The 22053-nt window shown below is 48.5% G+C and overlaps 1 protein-coding gene across 6 annotated transcripts in view; it reads right to left on the bottom strand.

The window, feature by feature from the left end:
- Positions 1 to 6907: 6907 nt before the first annotated feature.
- Positions 6908 to 22053, bottom strand: part of MYOCD (myocardin) — a 96553-nt gene continuing 81407 nt past the window's right edge. For all 6 annotated transcript variants that reach the window (XM_032321442.1, XM_032321444.1, XM_032321445.1 and 3 more), the window contains 5 exons: positions 15667 to 16599; positions 13159 to 13302; positions 12377 to 12508; positions 11132 to 11189; positions 6908 to 8694 (listed from right to left, as the gene is read on the bottom strand). In XM_032321442.1, the coding sequence (XP_032177333.1) occupies positions 8141 to 8694; positions 11132 to 11189; positions 12377 to 12508; positions 13159 to 13302; positions 15667 to 16599 (1821 nt within the window). In that variant the 3' untranslated portion in view covers positions 6908 to 8140. The remainder of the gene's footprint in view (positions 8695 to 11131; positions 11190 to 12376; positions 12509 to 13158; positions 13303 to 15666; positions 16600 to 22053) is intronic.

Below are 22053 nucleotides of genomic sequence, written 5' to 3'. Positions count from 1 at the left end.
GCATCGCTGCTGTTGAGAAACACAGTTAGAACCGAGTGTGGGTGAGGACACGGAGCAACGGGAACTCGTGTTTCAGGCAGAGGGAACTCGGTACAAGCACTTCAGAAACTGTTTCGCGTTATCTGCTAAGGCGTGGCCGTAGGCATACCCCATGCCCCAGTCATTTCCCATTTCTACAGAAATGTGCACCTGTTTGCAACAAAAGGTAGGCGCTAGAATGCATCCGCAAAATTTCTGATAGTCAACAATTGGAAACGATGGAAATGCCCATTAACGTAGAGTGGATAGGGACACCTGGGTGGCGCAGTCCTTAGAGCCTCGGCCCTTGATCTCTGGGTCCTGAGTCCTAGCCCCACGTGGGGTACAGCAATTTCTTCAATAAATAAAGTTAAAAAAATCAAAAGGAGCTCCTAAGTGGCTCAGTTATGAAGCATCTGCCTTTGGCTCAGGTTATGACCCCAGGAGCCTGGGGTGGAGCGCTGCTTTGTGGGGGATGGTGCACCTGCTCAGTGGAAAGTCTGCTTCTCCCTCTGCCCCTCCCCCACGGCTCATACACATGCTCTCTCTCAAATTTGTAAATAAAATCTTTTAAAAAAATAAAAAAAAAAACAAGCCAATAGAGCAGAGAAATGAAAGGTGATACACTCAGGTAGTAGAAAGCTATATGACAAGGAGAATGAATGCATTCACCCAACAGTGGGTAAAAACACAGACGAACCTCACCAGAAAACAATAACAACAAAAAGTGCTGAGTAGGAAAAGGCAGCTTTGGAAGAGTACTTTTCATTTGATTCCATTTATAAAAGCTCAAAACCAGGAAAAAACAAATTGATGGTAACAGAAGTCAGGAGAGTGGGTGCGGGCCCAGGGGGAGAAAGGTGTGCTAGGAAGAGGTCAGTTTGTCAGCCTGACCCCTGCAGCCCGTCAGCTGAACAATGAAGAGAGGTGAGAGTGGACAGGGGTTCTAGATCCTTCAGGTGGCTTATATTTAAGGGGTCTATAGTCCTGGTTTTCCTGGGACAGTCTTTGATATGCCCGTTGTCTGGCCTTCTGTTGGATAGAGCATTTGTCCCAACAAAAGCCTTCTGATCTAGACGATAAGTTTTAGGGTCATCCCTGCTGGACCCTGTCTCCACCCGACCCGGTTCCCCTTGGGAAGTGTCCGTGTGAACCCTTATCTATGTGGCGTGCCACAGAAGCACAGAGAGCTCGAATCCTGTCCTGGGCTTGGAACAACAGGAAGGACAGAGGATTCAGCACGCCAATCTGAACGGGGCCACGTTACTCAAAGAACCCCAGTGTCCCCCTGGAGACGCCCAAGCTGACTTTTTTAGCCCGGAGGTCCCTTGGCTGAGCATAACACCAAGGAAGCAAGACCACACTTTCTGAGGAGCCCTTTAGGCTGACACCAATAAGAAGTGGAAAGTCCCTAGACTTCCCTCTCGGTAGCCGTGGCTCTAATTCTCTGACCCGGGTGCTAGGAAGCACATCGGTCCATCTCAAACAACCCACGTTGGTTGAAACAAGATCCTCTTGTCTCAAAGGATATACACTGGTGTTCCATTTTTAGAACAAAAGCCAGGAACGGTGGGTCCTTCTTTCCGTTACTAGATAAAGGGCATTTCTTGACATTTGGAGCTGACGTGAGCTTTAGAATGTTAAAGGGGACTTGCTATAATCTAGGCATATGGGGAGTCAAGATTTCCACGTAGAGCCAGAACTGGAGGACGGTGGCTCACCGCCACGTAATGATAACCACGGATATTCACTTATAAGGCTGCTGGTGATGAGGACAAGGTGATTCTATTACTAGTAGTACTAGGGATGGTTACTTTTCTGTGTCAGTTGGACTGGAGGAAGGGATGCCCGCATCGTGGGTGAAACATTGTTTCGGGGTGTCTGTGAGGTTATTTCTGGAAGAGATGGCCTCTGAATCAGTAGACTGTGCAAACAAGGACCATACACACCAATGTGGTTGGATGCCATCCCGTTGGTGGCGGACCCAAACAGAACAATAAGCGGAGAAGGAAGGGGGATTCTCTCTCTCTTCTTGGGCTGGGCCGTCCGATTTCGGCAATCCTACGTCGGAGCTCCTGGCTCTCGGGCCAACCTCAATCTCTTATATCCTCCGAATATGGTAAATTCTCATTCATGTTCAAACCTTTGTCTAGGCTGTTCCCTCTGCCTGGAATGCATGCAATCCTTTTGCTGGGCCAACTGCTCTATCCAAGTGGTCTCCTTTGGAGAGTCCTTGACCATTCTCCCTACCTAAGATTTTATGAAACACCCTTCATCTGACCCCTACTACACGGGCATCCTATGCCCTTACTCCCACGTAAGCACTTACCAGACGATGTTGTCCTTCCTTACCTGTCTCCATCTCCAGCTGACAGCATTCTTGAAAGTGGGGTTTGCATGTTGGAAATCTACGGTTCGTGCCTCTTCAACACCTGTTCTCTCTTTTGCTAATAGCAGCTCCATGTTCCCATAGAAAGATCTCACTTTCTCTACTGTCAGTCCATGAGCTTCAAATGATCCCACTCCACTGCTCAGGGGTGGATGGGGGAATCCAGACCCTGTGAGAGGATGTGTACCTCATTCTCATGGCCGCAGAGATGGGGTCCAGGATGGGCCCACTGACAGACAGAGGGAGCGGTGAGATTTCTGCTGTGACTTAGGAATGCGAAACTCTCTTTTGCTGGAATTGGTTGCCTGAAGGATGTACAACTGGGGCTTCTCACCAGCGTGCCCTTCTTGCTTCTACATGGGGAGAGCCCACCAGAACGTTGAGTGGAGGAGGAAAGGCAGAGCCATAGCATTAAGCAAGATCGAATCTAAACGAGGGTGTGGGATCCCCCTCCCAGGGCTCCTTTCACGACAGCTCAGCTCCTGCACATGGTTTACACACTCACTGGTGGGGCACTGGCAGGAATGAATTGAGAGAAAATCAAACAAAGACTGAGTCTTGCTTGGGGAAGTCTACGCATATCTTTGATGCCCAATGGCTTCCGCGTTACTATTTACCTTGCTCAGTTGCTAAACTGATGAAAACGAGGGGTTGGCTGAGAGGCGTGTGTATATACCTTTATAACACATTTGGGACAGGAGGGTCTGTGCCTTTTCACAAAAGTCTCCGTCATTTTGATGTTGTCAGTACAAGTGAGATGCATACTGTTTGAGATCAGGGGCTTCGGAGATAAAGCATCTGACAGCTGGCTCTGTATGTTTCAGACGCAGAATCTTAGGCAATGGACTGAACCTCTCTGAGCCTCAGTTTCTTCATACATAAAATGGGAATAACAGTAGTCTCATGGTGCCGTTGCGAGAACGCACGAGACAGCACCGGTGAAAGGCGTGGAACGGGACCTGGTGTACCATACAGTCGGGGCGGGGGGTGAAAGAAAGCTCACGTCTTTTTCAAAATAAACATTTTATTTAAAAATATATTTATATATTTTTTTAAAAGAACACATGCCAACTTTGGTACTTTAGCCATTGCTTCTTTTCCTGGTAATCCACCTTTCTTTCTGGTAATGGATAGTTGAGCAAGGGAGACAGACGTGAACACAACACACAGCTCCCCCCAGAAAACACATGCCGGCTTTTCTGATTTCTTTGCAAAGTATGTCTTTGGGTTTCTCCGTCAAAGGGCTTCAAGCACCCTTTTTCCTCACTGTAGGCCCTCTGGAGGGGAACTCTAGGGAGCAGGGTGCTTTCTCTTCCTTTGGAAAACACTAGAATAGCATCCAAGTTCCCCATCATTATACTCCCTCTTTCCATAAACACTTTGGAGCTGTTAAACCATTCGTAGAGGAAACTCGGGTGACCAGTGTCCATGATGGGAGCTGGTGATTAAAGAAGCATGAGATGTTCAGGAGTTTGTTGGTCCTAATCCACTGGGGAAATCACCAGATCCTAGAAGCAGAATCATTACTTCTATGTTGTTGACCCTAGTGAGTCCTCTTACAATTTCCCTGGTAGAGGGTAGAGAAATTCTTCCCAGGTCTTTCCCTGTCTTGAAATCATCTTCTTGTGCATCATCTCAAGCTAGCCAGGAGTCCTCCAAAAATGTGGATTCTAGAATCAAAGTCAGCTTCCCTAACACAACCTGAATAGTTCCCGGAACTATAGGACCATCTGGATTTATAGGAGATTTGTAGGAGAACTACAAGAGAATGAAGACCCCCAGACTCTTTTTATTCTGAGTTGACTCATCCTTGACAGCAAACTGTGTGCCTGCCTTTGTGGGCTTAGCACTGGGAGGAATAAAGAGGGGGCGGCTGATTGCTCTTCTCCTAAGGGGCCTGGCTTACAGTGGGCACCCCTACCCCACCCCAAGAGTTCCTTTTGCAGAGAGAGCTTGTAAAGTCAAAGACAGGGACCAGAAAAATGAAGACTACACCCTCCACACCTTTTTTTTTTTTTTTTTTTTTTAATCATAGCAAAGGGTTTCTGATTTGAGGACTGGGAGATTCCAAGTGCTCTTGCTTGTAGGAACCACAGCTCAAGTCCCAGAACCTGAACCGTGGGTACACCTCGTCCGATTAGTGGTGGACATCTGGGAATGGGTGTGCTCGCCGCAGACCAGACGTCAAGGAATGGCCCACGGGGTGAGTTGACTTGATGTGGGAGTTTCAGCCAGGTCTGTGTTTGTTTCTGAAGAGTTGGTGGAGTTTAAACGGATCTTGAAAAGGACTGTCTTAAATAATTGGGAAAGGGTTTTGTTTGTTGGTTTTTTTTTTTTTTCCAGATCAGAAAGAAATGCCTTTGAATGGCAAAGGCCACCAGTGCAGAGACCCGTGACTATTCAGACGGAAACTCTCTTGGCTTCCCTCTTTCTTTTCCTCCCTCTTTTGCTCCTTCCCTCTCTCCCTTCCTTCCTTCTTTCCTTCCTTTCTTCCTCCCCTCCCTTCTGTCCTGCCCCCCTCCCTCTCCTCCTTAAAACAGAACGCGTGCGTCTCAATCATACTGTTAGAAGCAGGGCTGCCACGAGTGACCACTCGCTTAAGGAGAGCATGCGCACAGATGCATTTTCTGACTGCTGAGTAAGCGCGAACCCACGCGGCCGCAGCGACGTTGGGGTTGGCTGCGAACTCTGTTGGGCCTGCTTCGCCACGGGAGTCCCAGAAATCTGGAGAAAACCACGTGCGGCTCCTTGCAGCTCTGAGAGTGTGAAGAAGCTGGGACGTGGCCACCTTCAGTCGTCTGCGCGCATATCCCCCTAGTCACGCCCCACTGGTCTCCAGAAAAGAGGACGCACTCAACGGTTTAAAAAGTACTTAAAATAAAAACTCCCGCTAGCAGATAGATGACTTCGCGTGGTCTGATTCACTCGGTGCAGCCGACTGCTCCGAGTTTCTTCCAGGTATCCCTAGTTTTATACCGCAAGTGCCGCATCTGACAGATGGGGAGAGAGAGAGGGAATCGGTGTGCGGGGCCTGTGGGAGGGGGCTGAGACCAGGAATCCAGGGGTCTGCTCTGTGATGCGTGTGCAGTGCTGGTAACATCCTCCCGGCGTCTCCAGACAAGTGCACCGTCTTAACAAAGCACAGCGGCCTCCCAACCAAGGCCAGTCCTTTTGCTGGAAATAGCCCGAGTAGGGGACCCTACGAGTTTGTTTTCCAAAGGCGGCAAGGGCGCAAAAATAACATAAAGTCGTACAACATGGCACATGAAAAAGGTACTGACTGGCAAGCTTCATCCAGATCCTAATAAAATGTCAACATCTTCGGGACCAACAAAAGTGAGGAATGTGTTAGAGTTTTCTCCTTCCCAGGAAAGACGGGTAATGCTTCCCTCTCAGCTCCTGGTTCTGATGACTGACATAAGAGAAAATGGAAAGAAAAAAAAAAGAAAAAGTACAGTGTGGATCTCTCAAAGCAGGGTGCTGATCAAGGAATGTCAGAACGGTCTTCATGTCCCTCTGATGCTTTCCTACAAGAGACGGTGTTCACCGTTCCCGGCAGCTAAGGGTGAAGCTGTTGTGTCTCTTCACGTCCATAGTCCTTGTCAAGATGAGCATGGCCATGGTGAGCAAGTGGCCGTGAGTCACGGGGCTCGAGCTGTCAGTCATACACAGAGAGGCAATGTGGGGTCTGTTTATGAATCAGGAACTCATAGTAAGAAAGGCCAAGTATCATTTCACATCAAGCTGGGGCTTAAGGGCTTTGGGTAGAGAATGCTCTGTAACACTGCGTACATGTAACATTGTGTAGAGACACAGACACATGGCATGGATACAGACACGCATATGTCTACACACATATGCACCCCTACCCCCCACCTTAGATCTGCCAGCGTTTCAGAGTAGCGGTCCCCAAAAACACTCTGTGTTCACACATGTTTACAAGCTAACAATGGAATGACTTCTAAAATCTTTGGTTTATCAAAAAGAGAACTTCTAGAATCACAATGTTTTTGGTTATCTTCTCTGTAAGTGCACAGTGAATATTTCTTTTTTTTTTCTTTTCTTTTCTTTTTTTTTTTTTTTAACAAAAGAAGAAAACAGTGCCTTAAGTGATTTAAATTAAACAACACAACAACAAACCAACCAACCAACCAGCAATAGCTACTCTCTACGGCATGCACTAACGAAACGGTGGAGCCACAGTGAATGTGAGAGAGACCGTCCTGCCCTTCGAGTGTTTCGACTTCCGGCAAAAGCACGAGGTAACGAGGCATGGGAGACCATTATTTTTCTTCTTTCCCTCCTTTTTCCATGTGCAACTGTGTTTCTTTTCACCGGCCCAGACCTGCCATCCTCTCTCCTCGCAAATATCATTCAGATCTATCTTTACAACGTAGTGATTTCCAATTTCCCCCAAACCACCCAAATCACTGATTGCTATATAAAATGAGAGCGGAACAAGGTTTGGGGGTGATGGGCCATGTCGCCAGTTTGTTTGTATTTTTCCCACTCCAAGGACATTCTTTTGACTCCCCACCCCCCCACCCCCCCAGCAAATGATGCTATACGGAAAATGTGTTCTCTGGGAGAACCTGGAGTTTGGTCTTTTAAAAATATGGCTTTATTAGGAATGTGGCAGCTTTTTAGAGCTAAGGAGTCCTCTTGATGTTGGGGCAGAAAAAAACGTTTCAAAAGAGGAGCAAGAAAAGATTGGTATTTTGAAAGAAAAGTGGGAGAAAGAAAAATGGAGGTGGACCCCCAAGTCCCTTCCCCCCAAAATAGCTGGACCCCCATAAATCATCAACCTGTTGTAGGAACCCCTGGTATTTATTCTCATGACATATGAAACAAGGGTTTCTAGCACTATCTGAATGATCCCTGGTACGGCTTCCTGAAGCTAGAGATAGCCTTCCCAACTGCTCATGGGGTCACCTCCAGTCCTTGAAACTAAAGGGGGTTGTGTTGGGGAACCTTCCATGGCAAGAGGTTTGGGGTTTTGTTTGCTTTAAGGTTCTCAGCTGTTTCATGGTGTTTATGACCACGGGGACAGCAGGAGTGACCTGGTGACTGGTTGACCAAGAGGGAAATTCTCAGTGGGGTTCTGTGGACCAAATGTGGGTTCGTTAGCCGTGACCAAATAGTCCCGGGTTCCTGGACTGGAACCACCTCAAGAGGGTAGCTTTGAGGCCGAGTTGATTCTCTTTCCCTGGGAATGGATGGGTTCTGTTCCTCTCTCCTACCTCGAGAACCTAAGAGGGGCCTGACTTCTGTTTAAAGACAGGGAGGGAGGCTGGGAAGCAGTCTCCACCATGGGTCTACTCTCACGAAACGCTGATGGTTATGCTAGAATCCCTGTACCCCAGAAGAGCCCCACTTCCATTCCGCACTGTGTCTAATAAACCCATGAGAGAGGCTTCCATGATGTGAGACTATGCCCGGACAATGCCCGAGAAAAATCATGGGCTACAAAAATATTGGTATTCGAAAAGGCAGTGAATTTTTTTTTTTCTTTTTGGCATTTCTGATCTGAGAAAGCACATCTCTGAATGCATTGCTGAAATCATTGAGAGTAACTGACTGCGATTTGCTCTCGTTGCTGGTCACAGACATCTCCACTGTTTCTTTGCAATTCCCTCCTCCTCTTTTTGGACGATAGGAATGCATTGGGGGATTGTGTGTTTTTCCCCCCATGAAATTCCCACTGGCCTCCCTTAGCGCCTCTGCCCAGGCAGTCTACCACTGCTGTAAGTGGAGGTCCATGGGGGAATTCAGATTGAGATCCGTGACATCCAGGAAATCAATGTTGAAGATGCTGGGGCCGCCCGTGCCGAGGGAGCTAAAGCTTGGCGTGGAGCTTGGTGGCGTGAGGTCCAGCCACTCCATGGTCTCCCAAGGAGACTCGGTGAAGCTTAGCTGTAGCCCACTGCTGTCCACGGAGGAGGGGGAGAACTGAGTCTGCATCGGGGACAGGGGGCCTGGCAAGATCTCATGCGTGCTGAACAGGTCTTCCGCAGCCTTCCCAGAGAATCCATCCATTATCCCATCGAAAGGAGGCTCTTCGCTCCCGATTTTCAGCAGAGCGACATCACCCACCTTCCCTAAGGGGCTCTGGGAGTTTAGTAAGACTTCAAGGTGCTCATCGCTGTCGGCGCCGTAGTGATCGAAGGAGAGGTGGCCCCCCGAAGAGGAGGGTTTGGGCAGGGCAGCTGGGGAGCTTCGGGAAGACCCAGGTATCTTGGGGACTTTTTGAAGACACGAATGATCGTCTCTAGCATCAGCTGGCATTTCTGTTGGCAAAACACGATGGGAACTGTTAAACCATTTCAGTTCCGCCATAGGGATCTTCGGGAGGAAGGAGTCACGCTTAGACACAAGATGGACATGTGTCTCCGGCTGTCATCCAGTCTCATCCCTAAAGAGCCCTATCTGTGCCCAGTTCTCCCTGGTTTCTCCCCAAGCCCCTTTTTCTGGAACTTCCACTCTGATCCAGCAACCTCGCAAAGCAGGTGCCTTCACCCGCTCCTTCACTGACACCTGGCTGTCCCCCGAGGACACTGCATCCTCCTCACACCCACAGGCGGGGCTCATTGACTTCAGAGCCAGAAGAGGAATCAGTCACTGGGTGCCATGCCATGTCACTTTCCGACTGTCGGCCTGCCTCCTCCTCATGGCTCCTCAGTGGTTCTGAGGGTCACTCCACTCTCCCTGCTCAACCCGCGTCTCCCAGTCTCTCTCCTGCATCCAGTGAAAACAACTCCCCAGTTCCCTGCCTTTCCCGCTTCAGCTCTTGTCCTTCCTATGACTTCAGCATCCTGGGAAGTGACTTGACTGTCCACTGGCCTCTAGTGCCTTGACATCCTACCCCCCCACCTCAATGGGTTCCTCCATTCCCACTCTGTTGTACACCCTGGACTCTGTCATCCCCAAATACTACATCCCCCTGAAAGCTTAATCTCAGGCACGATCTCTCGCTCTCTGTCCTTCCCTCCCATCCCTCTAGTTCATATATGAAGCACCCCACGACAGCAGTTTCTTATCCACCTGGGGCCACTCCAACCTACTGACTCTACTTCGTTCTCCAGCCATCAGTCCCCCTGGCTCTGCTCCATCATTATAGCTGCTGTCTTATAAATATTCTCTATCCCCTGGCTCTTTTCTCCTTGTACCATACTCCCTTGGCAAAACCCCACACCTAGGGACACCTGGGTGGCTCATATGGTTAAGCTTCTGCCTTCAGCTCAGGTCATGTTCTCAGGGTCCTAGAACTGAGTCCCGCATTGGGCTCCCCCCTGCTCAGCAAGGAGCCTACTTCTCCCTCTCCATCTGCCTCTCTCCCTGCTCACGTTCCCTGCCCCTCCTCCAAATAAGTAAAATCTTAAAAAAAAAAAAAAACCCACACCTGGATAAATCTTAGTTCCAAAAGAAACATGACACAATGGAGCTGACTGGTCTCACTTTAGATGTATGACAACAGACCTACCAATTGCACTTAATATAACCTAGCGTCCTGTGTTTCTCCAGAAAATTCATCTGTGATTGATTTATAACTGTCCTCAAATGATGTTTCTGTCCTCAAATCTCCTATGCTCCCCTCCAGCGCCCTTACCTTTACTGACCTGACCATATAATTCATTAAAAATAGAAAGGTGTCTTGGGGCATCTGGGTGGCTCAGTCAGTTGGGAGTCCCACTCTTGGTTTCAGCTCAGGTCCTGATCTCGGGGGTGTGAGATGGGGCCCGTGTCGGGCTCTGCCTTCCGCAGGGAGTCTGCTTGTCCCTCTCCCTACCCCACTGTTCCTCTCCCTGCTCGCTCTCTTATTTAAAAAAAAATAATACATATAAGGATGTCTGATATCACCCTCTCCTCTTTTCCATATAAAGATACATCAGCCCATCTTTTCCTTCTTCCTCTTGCTATGAGGGAGGAGCTGCCAGTTCGCTCGCCTGCTGTGCGTTCTGCCTTCCCTGACTCACAGGCTCCACAAAGGTTGGACTTGGTCGGAGCAGTACTGAGCCCCGGACAATGCCAGGCCCTGCCTTCTCCGAACTTTCAAGGTTGTTATCGAGAGGCTCAGACCTGAGGTTTGTTTGTTTGTTTGTTTTTTCCCATCTACATGTTCTCCCTACACGACCTTATTCATCTATGTGGTTTCAGATTCTGGGCACCTACCATGTAATTTTGAAAAAATAAATGAATGACTAAAAAGGAGGCAAAAGCAACATGTCGATCTTTATCTTTTCTTTTCTTTTTTTTTTCTTTTATGGTCACAAGCTGGAAGGACATCTAAGCGTGAACGGACCATCCAGCGGGAGGTCAGGAATTGAATTTCATTTTGAGTAGGTAGCACAAAACTTGCTTTGTCTGTTCTCCTCTTCTTCTTCTTCTTATTAAGAGGATAGGGAGATTGGGATTAGAAAGGCAAAGAGAAATGGAACAGCAAGGGAAAAAAACTTGGGCAAATACACCACAATGAGGATGCAAACTGGTAAAATGATTGGTGGTCCAGCTCGGAGGACAGAGGGACAAGGTCAGGGAGGAATCCCCCACTGGGCCTTCTTTCATCTGCTCCAATGTGGACGGCGAGCTCACATGAAGTGACACTTGACCCCCTCTTGGTTTTTGGGTCTGACTTCCAGCGAACACCTGACGTTGGTCCTAAGGTTCACTCCCCAGAGCACGAGCAGGTGCCGACCCTCCCCAAGGGCAAGACACAGGCGGTCTTACCTCCACTTTCAATGAGGACGTCCAGGAGCTCATCCATCTGCTGGCTCCGAGTCATTTGCTGTTGCCAATTAAGAAGAGGGGAACAGAGAAGTGAGAAGGTTGGCCCCCTCTTCCGCGGGAGTGCGTCAGAAGCAGCACGACGGACTTTGCGAGCTAGGTTTGGTTAAGGCGGGTTTTCCCCCTTAATTTTGATAAAACACAACGTAGAATCTACCGTCCTCATCATCTTTAAGCACACAGTGTGGTGACATGAAGTACGCTACGTTCACATCCTGTGACCGTCCCTACCATCTGCCTCCGGGACTTTCTCATCTTCCCCAATGGCAATGCTGTCCCCACGAAACGTGAGCTCCCAGCCCCTGGCGATTACCATTCTGCTTTCTGTTCCCATGAATCGGGCGACTCTAGAGACCTTGGAGAAGTGGGGTCACTCAGTGTATTTCCTCTTATTACTGGTTTACTTCACTCTGTAATATCCCCCTGTGTCCCCCATGTGTCAGAATCGCTTTCCTTGTTAAGACTGACTAGTATTGGGGGCGCCTGGGTGGCTCAGTGGCTTAAGCGTCTGCCTTCAGTTCAGGTCCTGATCCTGGGGTCCCAGGATCAAGCCCCTAGTTGGGGCTCCCCTCTTAGCGGAGAGTCTGCTTCTCCCTCTGCCCCTCTTCCCACTTGTACCCTCTCTCCCTCTCACATAATAAAATCTTTTTAAAAAGACTGAGTAGGATTAATTGGATGTATTCACCACATCTGGGCTAACCATTCATCTACGGATGCCCCCCAGGTTGCTCCCGCAGTTTGGGAATAATGCCGCCGTGAACAGGACTTGAACTTGCTGACCGCACGATTAAAGCCCAGTGTTCATCTCAGATGGGGAAACTCCTGGAGGAAACAATCCAGCACAGGAGAAGGGGAGAAGGCAGAGTGCGCCCCAGGAGAGCCCTTCAGAGTGAGCTTGGCGGGGAGGCCTCCACCCCAAGAACAAGGCTGCTTCTGCTTCTTCTTCTTCTTTTTTTTAAAGATTTTGTTTATTTATTTGACAGAGATCAAGAGAGCCCACCGTCTTCTCTGCCTGCCTCACACACCTGCTATGCACACCCAGCACCTTTTTGCAGTGGCCCATTCTCACCAAGGGGCCCCCAACGCACACAGTGTCGCCATCTACGAACTACATGGAGGTGAATAATGAAAAACAAGATCCATTTAGGCAACCTGTTTCCCTCCAGAAAACAAATCTTCCTAAGGTACCTGTTTGACGGCATCTTCATAGGACGGAGGCTGGGTTATCTCTGGAACGGTTGAAGTGGACTTGGAAAACGTTGGGGATGGAATGGAGAACTTTGGCCCCGTCTTCTCAGAAGAAGAGTGTAAACCAGCCATCTGTGGGGGTACAGTGCAGAGAAAGAGAGTCAACTCGTGGGGTCACAGACGGTACGGCTTCTGTTTTATAAACTCCAGGCTCGAACCTGGAACAACTGATTGGAGGGGGAACAAAAGAGAGCTAGGGTTTAGAAAACAACCTGACACTGACAATGGTACACATCATGGGTCTTCTACGGACAAAGGCACATAGCATGGGCGCATCGTGGGCGTACCCAGAGGCATGTTAGGATGGGAAACTTACAGACTCCTTTCCCCCTCCAGGATGAACCCTCTTCGGTTAGGAGAAAAGCAAATAAAGTAAGACTCCAGTCCGATAGGAAGAAGTCCTTCACCCCAGGAATTCCCAGAGTACTTACCCCCCCCCCCCCCCCCAGAGCATTTCACTCCTAACCAAGTGCATTTGCAGAGAGGGGGAGCCGTTGCCGGGCTATGTCTTCAGGAACCAGCCTCGTGTATGGTGAGTGCTTTATGAAGTGTCCAGGCCCTTTTAGGGCACCCACCCGTGATTTCCTCCTGCTGCGATGTATGACCTCCTCCTTTTTCCACCGAGAGTCTGCACTGTGACTCGCTTTGGACCCCCTCATTTGGAGGACAAGACCACAGAAGAGGGAAAGAGGCAGAGTTTAAACCCTTCTCCAGGTGCCTACCTTTTGCTGGACCCCTGGGCTTTTGGGACGAGGGGTGCCCCCAGCACCATGACTGCTGTCTGCCTGGGCTCCAGAGAAAGGGGGGTGGAGGCTGGAGGGCTGGGGAGAGAAGCTCGCAGGCTGGCTCTCGTGCGCCCCTGAGTTCTGGAAGGAAGAAACAGCCCATGAGGCGGCCTCTGCTAACACACTTGAGAGCTTTTGCTGAGACTCCTGGCCCCTTCCCTGGTATCTTATGTTTTCAACTCTCCCTAGATCCCATGACCAGTCTCCAATCTGGATTCGTATGCATCACCCATTGCTCAAAAGCCTTCCATGCCTCCCGTGCAACCACAGCATAGGGTCTGCACCTGTAACCAGTGTTCTAGATGCTCTAGGGTCTGCACCTGTAACCAGTGTTCTAGATGCTCCAGGCTGGGTACCATTTCCTTTAAGAGCGTGAATTCTATTCATCCCGCCCCAAACCTCCCTCTGCATGCCTTGCACATCGGACCTCCCTATCTTTCCCCACATAGAATGTTCTTTTCCCGACTCTCGTTTGTTAACACTGCCCTTCTCATTGAGTCCCACCCCTTTGCAAAAACCTTCCTGCCCTCCTCCCCCTCCAAAAGACCTTCCTAGCCCTTCATGACCAAGGTGCTTCCCCCGCCTTCCCCAACACTTCGTGCCGCATATGACGCCAGAAGCATGCATCAGGCATGTTACTCTACATCGCTCTTTATCCTTTTAACTTGGAACTGTTCGTGTCCCCAAGGAGTGCTCTGTAAGCTGTGAACCCCTGCACAAATGCTAGTTCTTCATGAGTACCCACATCGTTGGGATGGTCTTAGGGTCCCGAGCTGTGTTTCCAGAACTATTTTTACCTTTGTTGCCTAGGACACCGGAATGATGATGAAGTAAGCTTCATCAACAGGGATGATAACCCTTGGGACATCCCATTCCCCCCCCCCTCCCCGCCCCGGGGTGCCCACTCAGAAGCGGGCGTCATTCACTTGAATGTGCTGTCTGAGGCTGTAGAAACAGATTCCCCTTGTCCAAGGCCGCAGGCCAGAGAACATTCAGTGGGAAAAGGGCACGCCCTTTAGCATCAGAAAACCCTGGGTTCCTGTGACCCTGGGCTCCTGGGTTAACCTCCTCAAGCTTCACTTTCTTCCGTGGTTAAGTCAAGAATAGAGAACTAGAGCTCATAGGGTTGTGACAATTAAGGAGAGGACTCAGAGGCAGGCCTCTCCATACTGGTCACCTGGCAGGATCCAATCCTGTGGATTTTCTTCCCATTTCCTCCCTCGTGAGGTAGATTTGAGAACTTGTGATGACGAAATTTTCTTTCTCAGAGAGCCTTAGGTAGACTTTCCTAATGATTTTTTAGCTTCGAGGACAAGGGAAGTCTCTGATGATCCCCCGGGTCGAGTCTTTGTACTAGTTGCTCCTGTAAGCCATCCCTACAACGCCTCTCATTCAGCTCCAGCCACAGTGGCCTCCTTTCTGGTCCCTGAACATCCCACCCACGACTCCCACCTCAGGGCCCTTGCCCTTGTTGTCCTTCCGTTGCCTGCAATGCCTTCCCCCCAAATATTCACCAGGCGCGCTCCCTTACTGCCTCCGAAGATTGGCTCAAATGGCCCCAGACCTTTGACTTAAAGTCGCAAATCTGAAATGCTCCATCACCACCCCTTCCCTGCCTTTTCTCCGTAACATCTATCATCCTCTAGGGGGCGCCTGCGTGGCTCAGTGGGTTAAGCATCTGCCTTCGGCTCAGGTCATGATCCTGGGGCCCTGAGGTCCTGGGATCAAGCCCCACATGGGGCTCTCTGCTCTGTGGGGATCCTGCTTCTTCCTCTCCCCCCTGCTCGTGCTTTCTCTCTCTCTAAAAAATAAAATCTTAAAAAAAAAAAAGATCTACCATCTTCTAATACATTATACATTTTACATGTTTATTTTATTTACTGTCTATCTTCCCAGGAGAAGAGGGACTTTTGTTTGGTTAGTGCCTGGCACATTGTAGGTGCTTGGTAAATATTTGCACTCGGCACACCATTAATGGAGATAATAGTAACTTTCCGTTGGCGCTCTTGATAGACTGGTTTGGCCTATGGTAAGGCTTTACGCCGAGGAGTCCCAACAACAGGGGATGGCAATCTGGCCCACTGCCTGTTTTTATAAATAAAGTTTTATTGGAGCCCAGCCACGTGCATTCCTTTACAAGTTACAGTTGTCTATTCATGATACAAGGGTCCTATTGAGTTGCCAGACTCAGGCACCCAGGGCCCACAAAGGCAACACGTTCATTTTCTAGCCTTTTACAAGACAATTTAGCCAACCTCCACCTCGGAGAAGAGAGTCCCGTCTACTGCCAAGACCAGAGGCTGCTTTGGGCTTCTGGTAAACCCTGCCCATTAAAACTCCCAATGTCAGCTCTTCATCCTTTGCCAGGCCACCCACCCACCCACCCCACTTGCAGGAAGCTGGGTGCTGGCTGGGGAGGGGGGGCCTGGGGGCGGGACCTCTTACCTGTGCAGCGCACACCTGGCTGACAGGTGAGGCGATCCTGTGCCCTTCCCCCGGGGCGCCCGAGGAGGAGGGCAGGAAGTAATGGTTGTTGGGTGACGGGGGCAAACTGATGTGCTGCGGGCTTTTGACAGCGCCCAGCGGCGAGTGCTGCGGGGAGCACTGGGGGCTCAGGAACGTGGAAGGCAGCGCGTCACTGTGGCCCGAGGCCTCGGTGCAGGGAGCAGGCCCCAGGGGCCGGCGCCCGGCCGCTTCGCCCGCCTGCACTTGGCCCTCGGCCCCCTGGCCTTGCCTCTTCCCGGGTCTCTGCTGCGGCGCGAAGGGGCAGCTGGGCACGGCGTCCTCCTGCTTGATGGGGACGGCCAGGAAGGGCGGCGGCTTCTCGGGGCCACCGGCCCTCTTGTGCTTCTGCAGCTGCATCCGGAGCTCCTCCACGTGGCGCTGCTCCTGCTGCAGCTTCCAGGTGAGCTCGTTGATGACCTTCTGCTTCTCCACCAGCATCTTGTCCTTCTCCGAGTCCCGCCCGTCCGGCTCGGGCGCCAGCGAGCCCCCGCCCAGGCCGCCCAGCAGGCTCTCCTCGGCGCACGCGTGCACCGGCGACGGGTGCAGGCAGAGGGACGGGGACGCGTCGTTGAAGGTGTCGGGCAGGGACCCCGCTCCCGACAGGTCGGACGAGGCGGGCGAGATCGGCGGGCTGGAGCTGGTGCTGCCGAAGTGATAGAAGCCATTGGACAGGGCGCCGGCGGACGGGGACGACTGGTAGCCGGGCAGCGCGCCGCTGGGCGTCACGGGAAAGGTGACGGTCGTGATGTCCCCGAAGTTGGCCACGGGGTTCCCCGCACAGTCCTGGAAGGGCCGCAGCCGGTCCATGAGGGCCGTCTTGGTGCCTGACACGGGCAGACCCCGGATTCGGAGCTGCTGTCTCAATTCCGAGACCTACAGAAACCAGGGCGCGGTTAGTGGCTGTTCAAGGTCAATCTTAAAAAATATTGTTACATTTGCTCTAAAACATCACCGGTGGAACTGCACAACGTCCGCTTTTCTATCACTCGCTTACAATTCCCTCCCCTCCCCTGGGGCTCGATAGGGTTTTGCACCATGCTTTTCTGTACCGTGCTTCCCCTGCACGATCCGGGAATCCTACAAAGGGACAGCCCACTTGAAACCACATGAACATAGAGGTCGCCTACCCTACCGGCTTCCAACCCCCACTCTGGTCCTCGCCCCATTCTGTAGGTGAGAAGACTGATGTCTGCCGGGGTTTAGCCATCAGCTGGCGACCAATCATCCCAAAGCACACTGGGTCTTCTGCTCTGAGGCCACTGCTCACCCTCCCAGGTTCGCTCTGTCCTCTGTTCTCCAACTTGAGCAGGTGCAGGAAACGGGCCATGTGCATTTTTAACAGGTTCCCAGGGAATGTTGGTGCCACTGGTCCCGGGACCCAGTTTTGAGAACCATGGTTCTACATTAACACTTAGGTCCTGTTTTTTGTTTGTTTGTTTGTTTGTTTGTTTGAAGCTTTATTTGAGAGAGCGAGCGAGCTAGGTTGAACCGGGGGAGGCGCAGGGAGAGGAGGAGAGAGAGAATTTTAGGCAGATTCTCCCAATGAGCATGGAGCGGGACACAGAGCTTGATCCGACCACCCCAAGATCATGACCTGAGCTAAAACCAAGAGTCAGAGACTCAACCGACTGAGCCACCCAGGCACCCCACTTTACGTCCTAGTTTTAATAACGGGCTAGATGATAGTCATAGACTGAGAAAGAATGTAATGGAGGGAGTCCCTCAGTTCAAATCCTGACCTTGCCTCTTTCCAGTGCAGAGACTGCTCTGTGCCTCGGCTCCCTTTCTGTAAAATGGAGACGGTCATACCGACCTGATATGTTTTTGTGAGGCCTGAAACGGCTCAACGGTTGTAAAGTGCTTGGAATAGTGTCTCGCAAATGGTTAGTGAGGTGTAAGCGTTTGCCATTATGATGTTGATTCACGTGTGATAATTTCATCCCTGCATTTTTTATAATATTCATAAATGATGAGCTATAGCTATCTAAAAATAGCTGTGCTATATTAAAACTAAATTAATGGTAGTGCCTATGAATGATGGAATACCAGAATCCATGTACCCTGATGTTACATACGAGAATGAATAATTGCTGATGGTATATCACTTTTTCTTGATTTTTAAAATTTATTTGGGAGAGAGAGAAAGAGAGAGAGAGAGGGAGCACGAGCAGGGGGAGGGACAAAGGGAGAAGGGAAAGCAGATTGCCTGCTGAGCAGGGAGCTGGATGTGGGACTTGATCCCAGGACCTTGAGATCATGACCTGAGTGGAAGTCAAACATTAACTGAGCCACCCAGGCGCCCCTGTTTATGGTATATTTTTAGGTGAAAAATAGCTTAAATTGCTTAATTCTATTTTCCTAAGAATTATATAAGTTTATATGTGTGTATATATTTAAATGTATGCTTGCAGATGAAAATATGTGGATAAAGATAGACTAAAATGTTAACAATGGTTCTCCTTATCTCTAACACCCTAAATAGGTCACAGAAGACATTACTTTTATAACTGAAACAGGAAACATTAAATATCCAAGTGTCAATAATTCCATAAAACAGCTAGAAGAATGTATAGGGAGACAGCCTTCTGATATTCTGTACGGAAGGATCTTTTGAGCCCAAAAGCAAAGAAAGCTATCCTAAAAATAAGACAAAAATAAAAAATCCCTCTAAGTCAAAAACACCAAAAAGAAAATGCAAATGCAGATAGCAGTGTCAGACAGAAATAATCACAGGACAAGTAATAAAGTGTTAGTAAGCTCGATGTACCAAGGTTGCTTTAACAAACCCCCAATATAAACCAACACCTCAAAATGGATAATGGGTGTGGTCAACTTGTCACAAACAAAAGATGTATTTTTAAAAATTTATTTATTTGGGAGAGAGCGAGAACAAGAGGGAGAGAGAGAACCCAAGCAGGGGAGAGGAGCAGGGGGAGACAGAGAAGCAGGCTTCCCGCTGAGCAGGGATCCTTATATGGGACTCGATCCTAGGACCCCTGCGTCATGACCTGAGCCAAAGGCAGACACTTCACCAACTAAGACACCAGGAGCCCCTTTTATTGGCCATTGAAAAAAAAATGTATCTTTTGTGGGCACCTGAGTAACTCAGTCAGTAAAGCATCTGCCTTTGGCTCAGGTCATGATCCCAAGGTCCTGGGATCCAGTGCCGCACTGGGCTCCTTGCTCAGCAGGGTGGCCCACTTCTTCCTCTCCCTCTGCTGCTCCCTCTGCTTGTACGTGCTCTCTCTGTCAAATAAATAAAATCTTTTTTAAAAGATTAAAAAAATAAAAAATGGCCAATAATGGACATGTACCAGCATTAGTAACCCAAATAAAACAATTACGGACATATTTTTGCACTCATGAAATTGACAAAGGAATTAAGAATACTTTGTGTTAGGGAAGTAGCAGCAAAAATAAGCCAATAAAAATGTTTTTTAAGAAAGTTCCTTAAGGGATGCCTGGGTGGCTCAGTGGGTTAAACCTCTGCCTTCGGCTCAGGTCATGATCTCAGGGTCCTGGGATCGAGCCCCGCATCGGGCTCTTTGCTCAGCAGGGAGCCTGGGTACCACACCCCCCGGCCCCCGCCGCCTGCCTCTCTACCTACTTGTGGTCTCTCTGTCAAATAAATAAATAAGATCTTTAAAAAAAAAAAAAGTTCCTTAATACCTTGCTATTTCAAGTGTGGTCCTTAGACCACCAGCTCCAAGGACATCTGGGAGCATGTTAGGAATGTGGACACTCGGGCCCCCTCCCCACAGCTACTGTATCAGAACTTGAATTTTACCCAGAGCCCCGGGTGATCCAGTGTGTATAGTCATGACGGATAAATGCCTCAGCCCACTGCTTCTGGCAAGTAGACCGGCATAGACGTTCAGGACAGAAATTTTTACAATATGTATTCTTTGGCAAGAACTTTAGTTTTTTTTTTTTTTCTTCTTCTTCCTTTTTTTAAAGTAGGCTCTGTGTTCAATACAGGGGTCGAACTCATGACCCTGAGATCAATACCTGAGGTCAAGAGTCAGACGCTCTACTGACTGAGCCATCCAGGTGCCCCTGGCAAGAACTTTAAAAAAAGTTAATATGTTTCGGTTCAGGAATTCTACTCCCAGGAATTTAGCCTGGAGCAGTAATCGGATACATTAAAACAAATTTATGTACAAATTATATATATATATATTTTTTTTTTTTTAAGATTTTATTTATTTATTTGACAGAGAGAGATCACAAGTAGGCGGAGAGGCAGAGAGAGTGGAGGAAGCAGGCTCCCTACCGAGCAGAGAGCTTGATGTGGGGCTCGATCCCAGGACCCTGGGATCATGACCTGAGCTGAAGGCAGAGGCTTTAACCCATTGAGCCACCCAGGCGCCCCACAAATTATATTTTTAATAGCAAAATTGGAAACCAAGTTAAGTGTCTGACAGAGGACTGTTAACTAGGTGGTAGAATGATATGCTATGAAAAATAAAAATTCCAGGATTCCTGTGTGGTTCAGTTGTTTTAAGTGTCTGCCTTCAGCTCAGGTCATGATCCTGGGGTCCCCGGATCGAGTCCCGCATCGGGCTCCCTGCTCAGCGGGGAGCCTGCTTCTCCCTCTGCCTGCTGCTCCCCCTGCTTGTGCTCAGTCTCTCTCTGACAAATAAGTAAATAAATGAATAAAGAAAACCTTAAAAAAATAAAAATTTCATTGAATATTGCAAATTATGAAAAATGCTTATGATATATTAAACAAAAAAGCATGCCAGAAATTCATGTTCACAGGATTACCCTAGAGCAATAATTTTTAAATTTTTTTCAACAATAATTTTTAAAAGAAAACATATCCACCTGTATTTTAAATTTATAGGGAAATATAATCTGCAATGCTATCTGTGGGTCAATTATCTTTTAAAATACTCTTTACTTCTCCCTACACTGTTCTCTTTCGACAGTAAATAATCACTTTATAATCATTTAAAAGGTATTTGAGGATTACAATGTATTACAATATAAAAGGGTTACAAGTCACACTACTGCAACTGGTAAATATATCAGCCCCCTCTTCATCTTTCTGGCACCGTCTTATCTTTTTTATCCCCCCCCCCCAGATTTGCTGGTTTGAAAAAATACAGAACAGCAACTCATTATTGTTTTAAATTTGAATTACTTAAAATTAATGAGTTCTACATTTATTTTTAGAATCTGCTCTGGCACTGAATATTTTAAGCTACCTCATTAAATAATGCAATTCATATTTGCACTCGGTTTACCTTACATTTCAGAGTATGACGCTGTGTGGGCTTGCTGGAGACAAAGGTTTGTATACATCTCTTTCCTACACTCCCTGGTGTTTTCACCGCCAATCACTCTTTCAACTGTGTATTATGGAAAATGTCTTTCATACACAAAAGTTGATGAAAAAAGTAGAATGAACCCCTTGGAGCCATTCACCAGCTTCAACAATGATCCATCTGTCCAATCTTGAGTCATTTATGCCCCAAATCCCTTCCACTATATTTCTTAAATTATTTTGAAGCAAATCATATAATGTGATCTGTAAATATTCCAGTATCTTTCTCTAAAAGATAAGTGCCTTTTATTAAAAAAAAAAAAAAGATAAAAGACCATTATCACACCTGAAACACATGAACAACTATTTCTTAATATCCATTATATTTTTCCAGTTTTTAAATTTCCCTTTATTTTCTGTTTCTCTCTCTCATGCTCTCTGGCTCTCTGGTTTCTTAGAAACAAGAGAAAAAAAATCCATATACTGGATTAGCAAAGAGAAAAAACCATATACTGTGATGTTACCATCTATAACTTAAAGGAAAAAATGGTTTATTCATTTGGGGGAGAGAGAGAGAGAGAGAGTGAGTGAGCTGGAGTGAGGGACTAGGGCAGAGGGAGAGAGAGAATCTTCCAGGTGAGTGCGTGGCCGGACACAGGCCTCCATCTCACCCGGAGATGGCGACCTAAGCTGAAACTAACAGTCAGATGCTTAACAAACTGCGCCCCCATGAGCGCCCCCCCCCCACCATGTATAACTTTTTAATGAAAAACCAAACTCTTCTCAGTGCTTTTCTCCTTTTACTCCTAGTCAGCAAAACATGAGCCTTTGGGGAGAATATCTACTTTTGATACCTTGTCTTTCCGATGACCTGTTTTAAGGGTCACCTTCATTAGTTCCTCCTGTGTCTTCCTTTTCTATAAAGTATGGTTAATCACCCACTTCCTTTATTTCTCTCCTTCTTCCCTTCCCACTCTTTCCAACTGCTCTCCTTCTGTCTCGTTCTGCCTTGTGGCTTCAACCTGCCCCACTAGGCAAACGATTCAAAATTTCTGTGC

The sequence above is a fragment of the Mustela erminea genome, chromosome 18 (assembly GCF_009829155.1).
Source record: "Mustela erminea isolate mMusErm1 chromosome 18, mMusErm1.Pri, whole genome shotgun sequence".
Taxonomy (NCBI): domain Eukaryota; kingdom Metazoa; phylum Chordata; class Mammalia; order Carnivora; family Mustelidae; genus Mustela; species Mustela erminea.
This window is presented reverse-complemented; position numbering and strand designations above follow the sequence as displayed.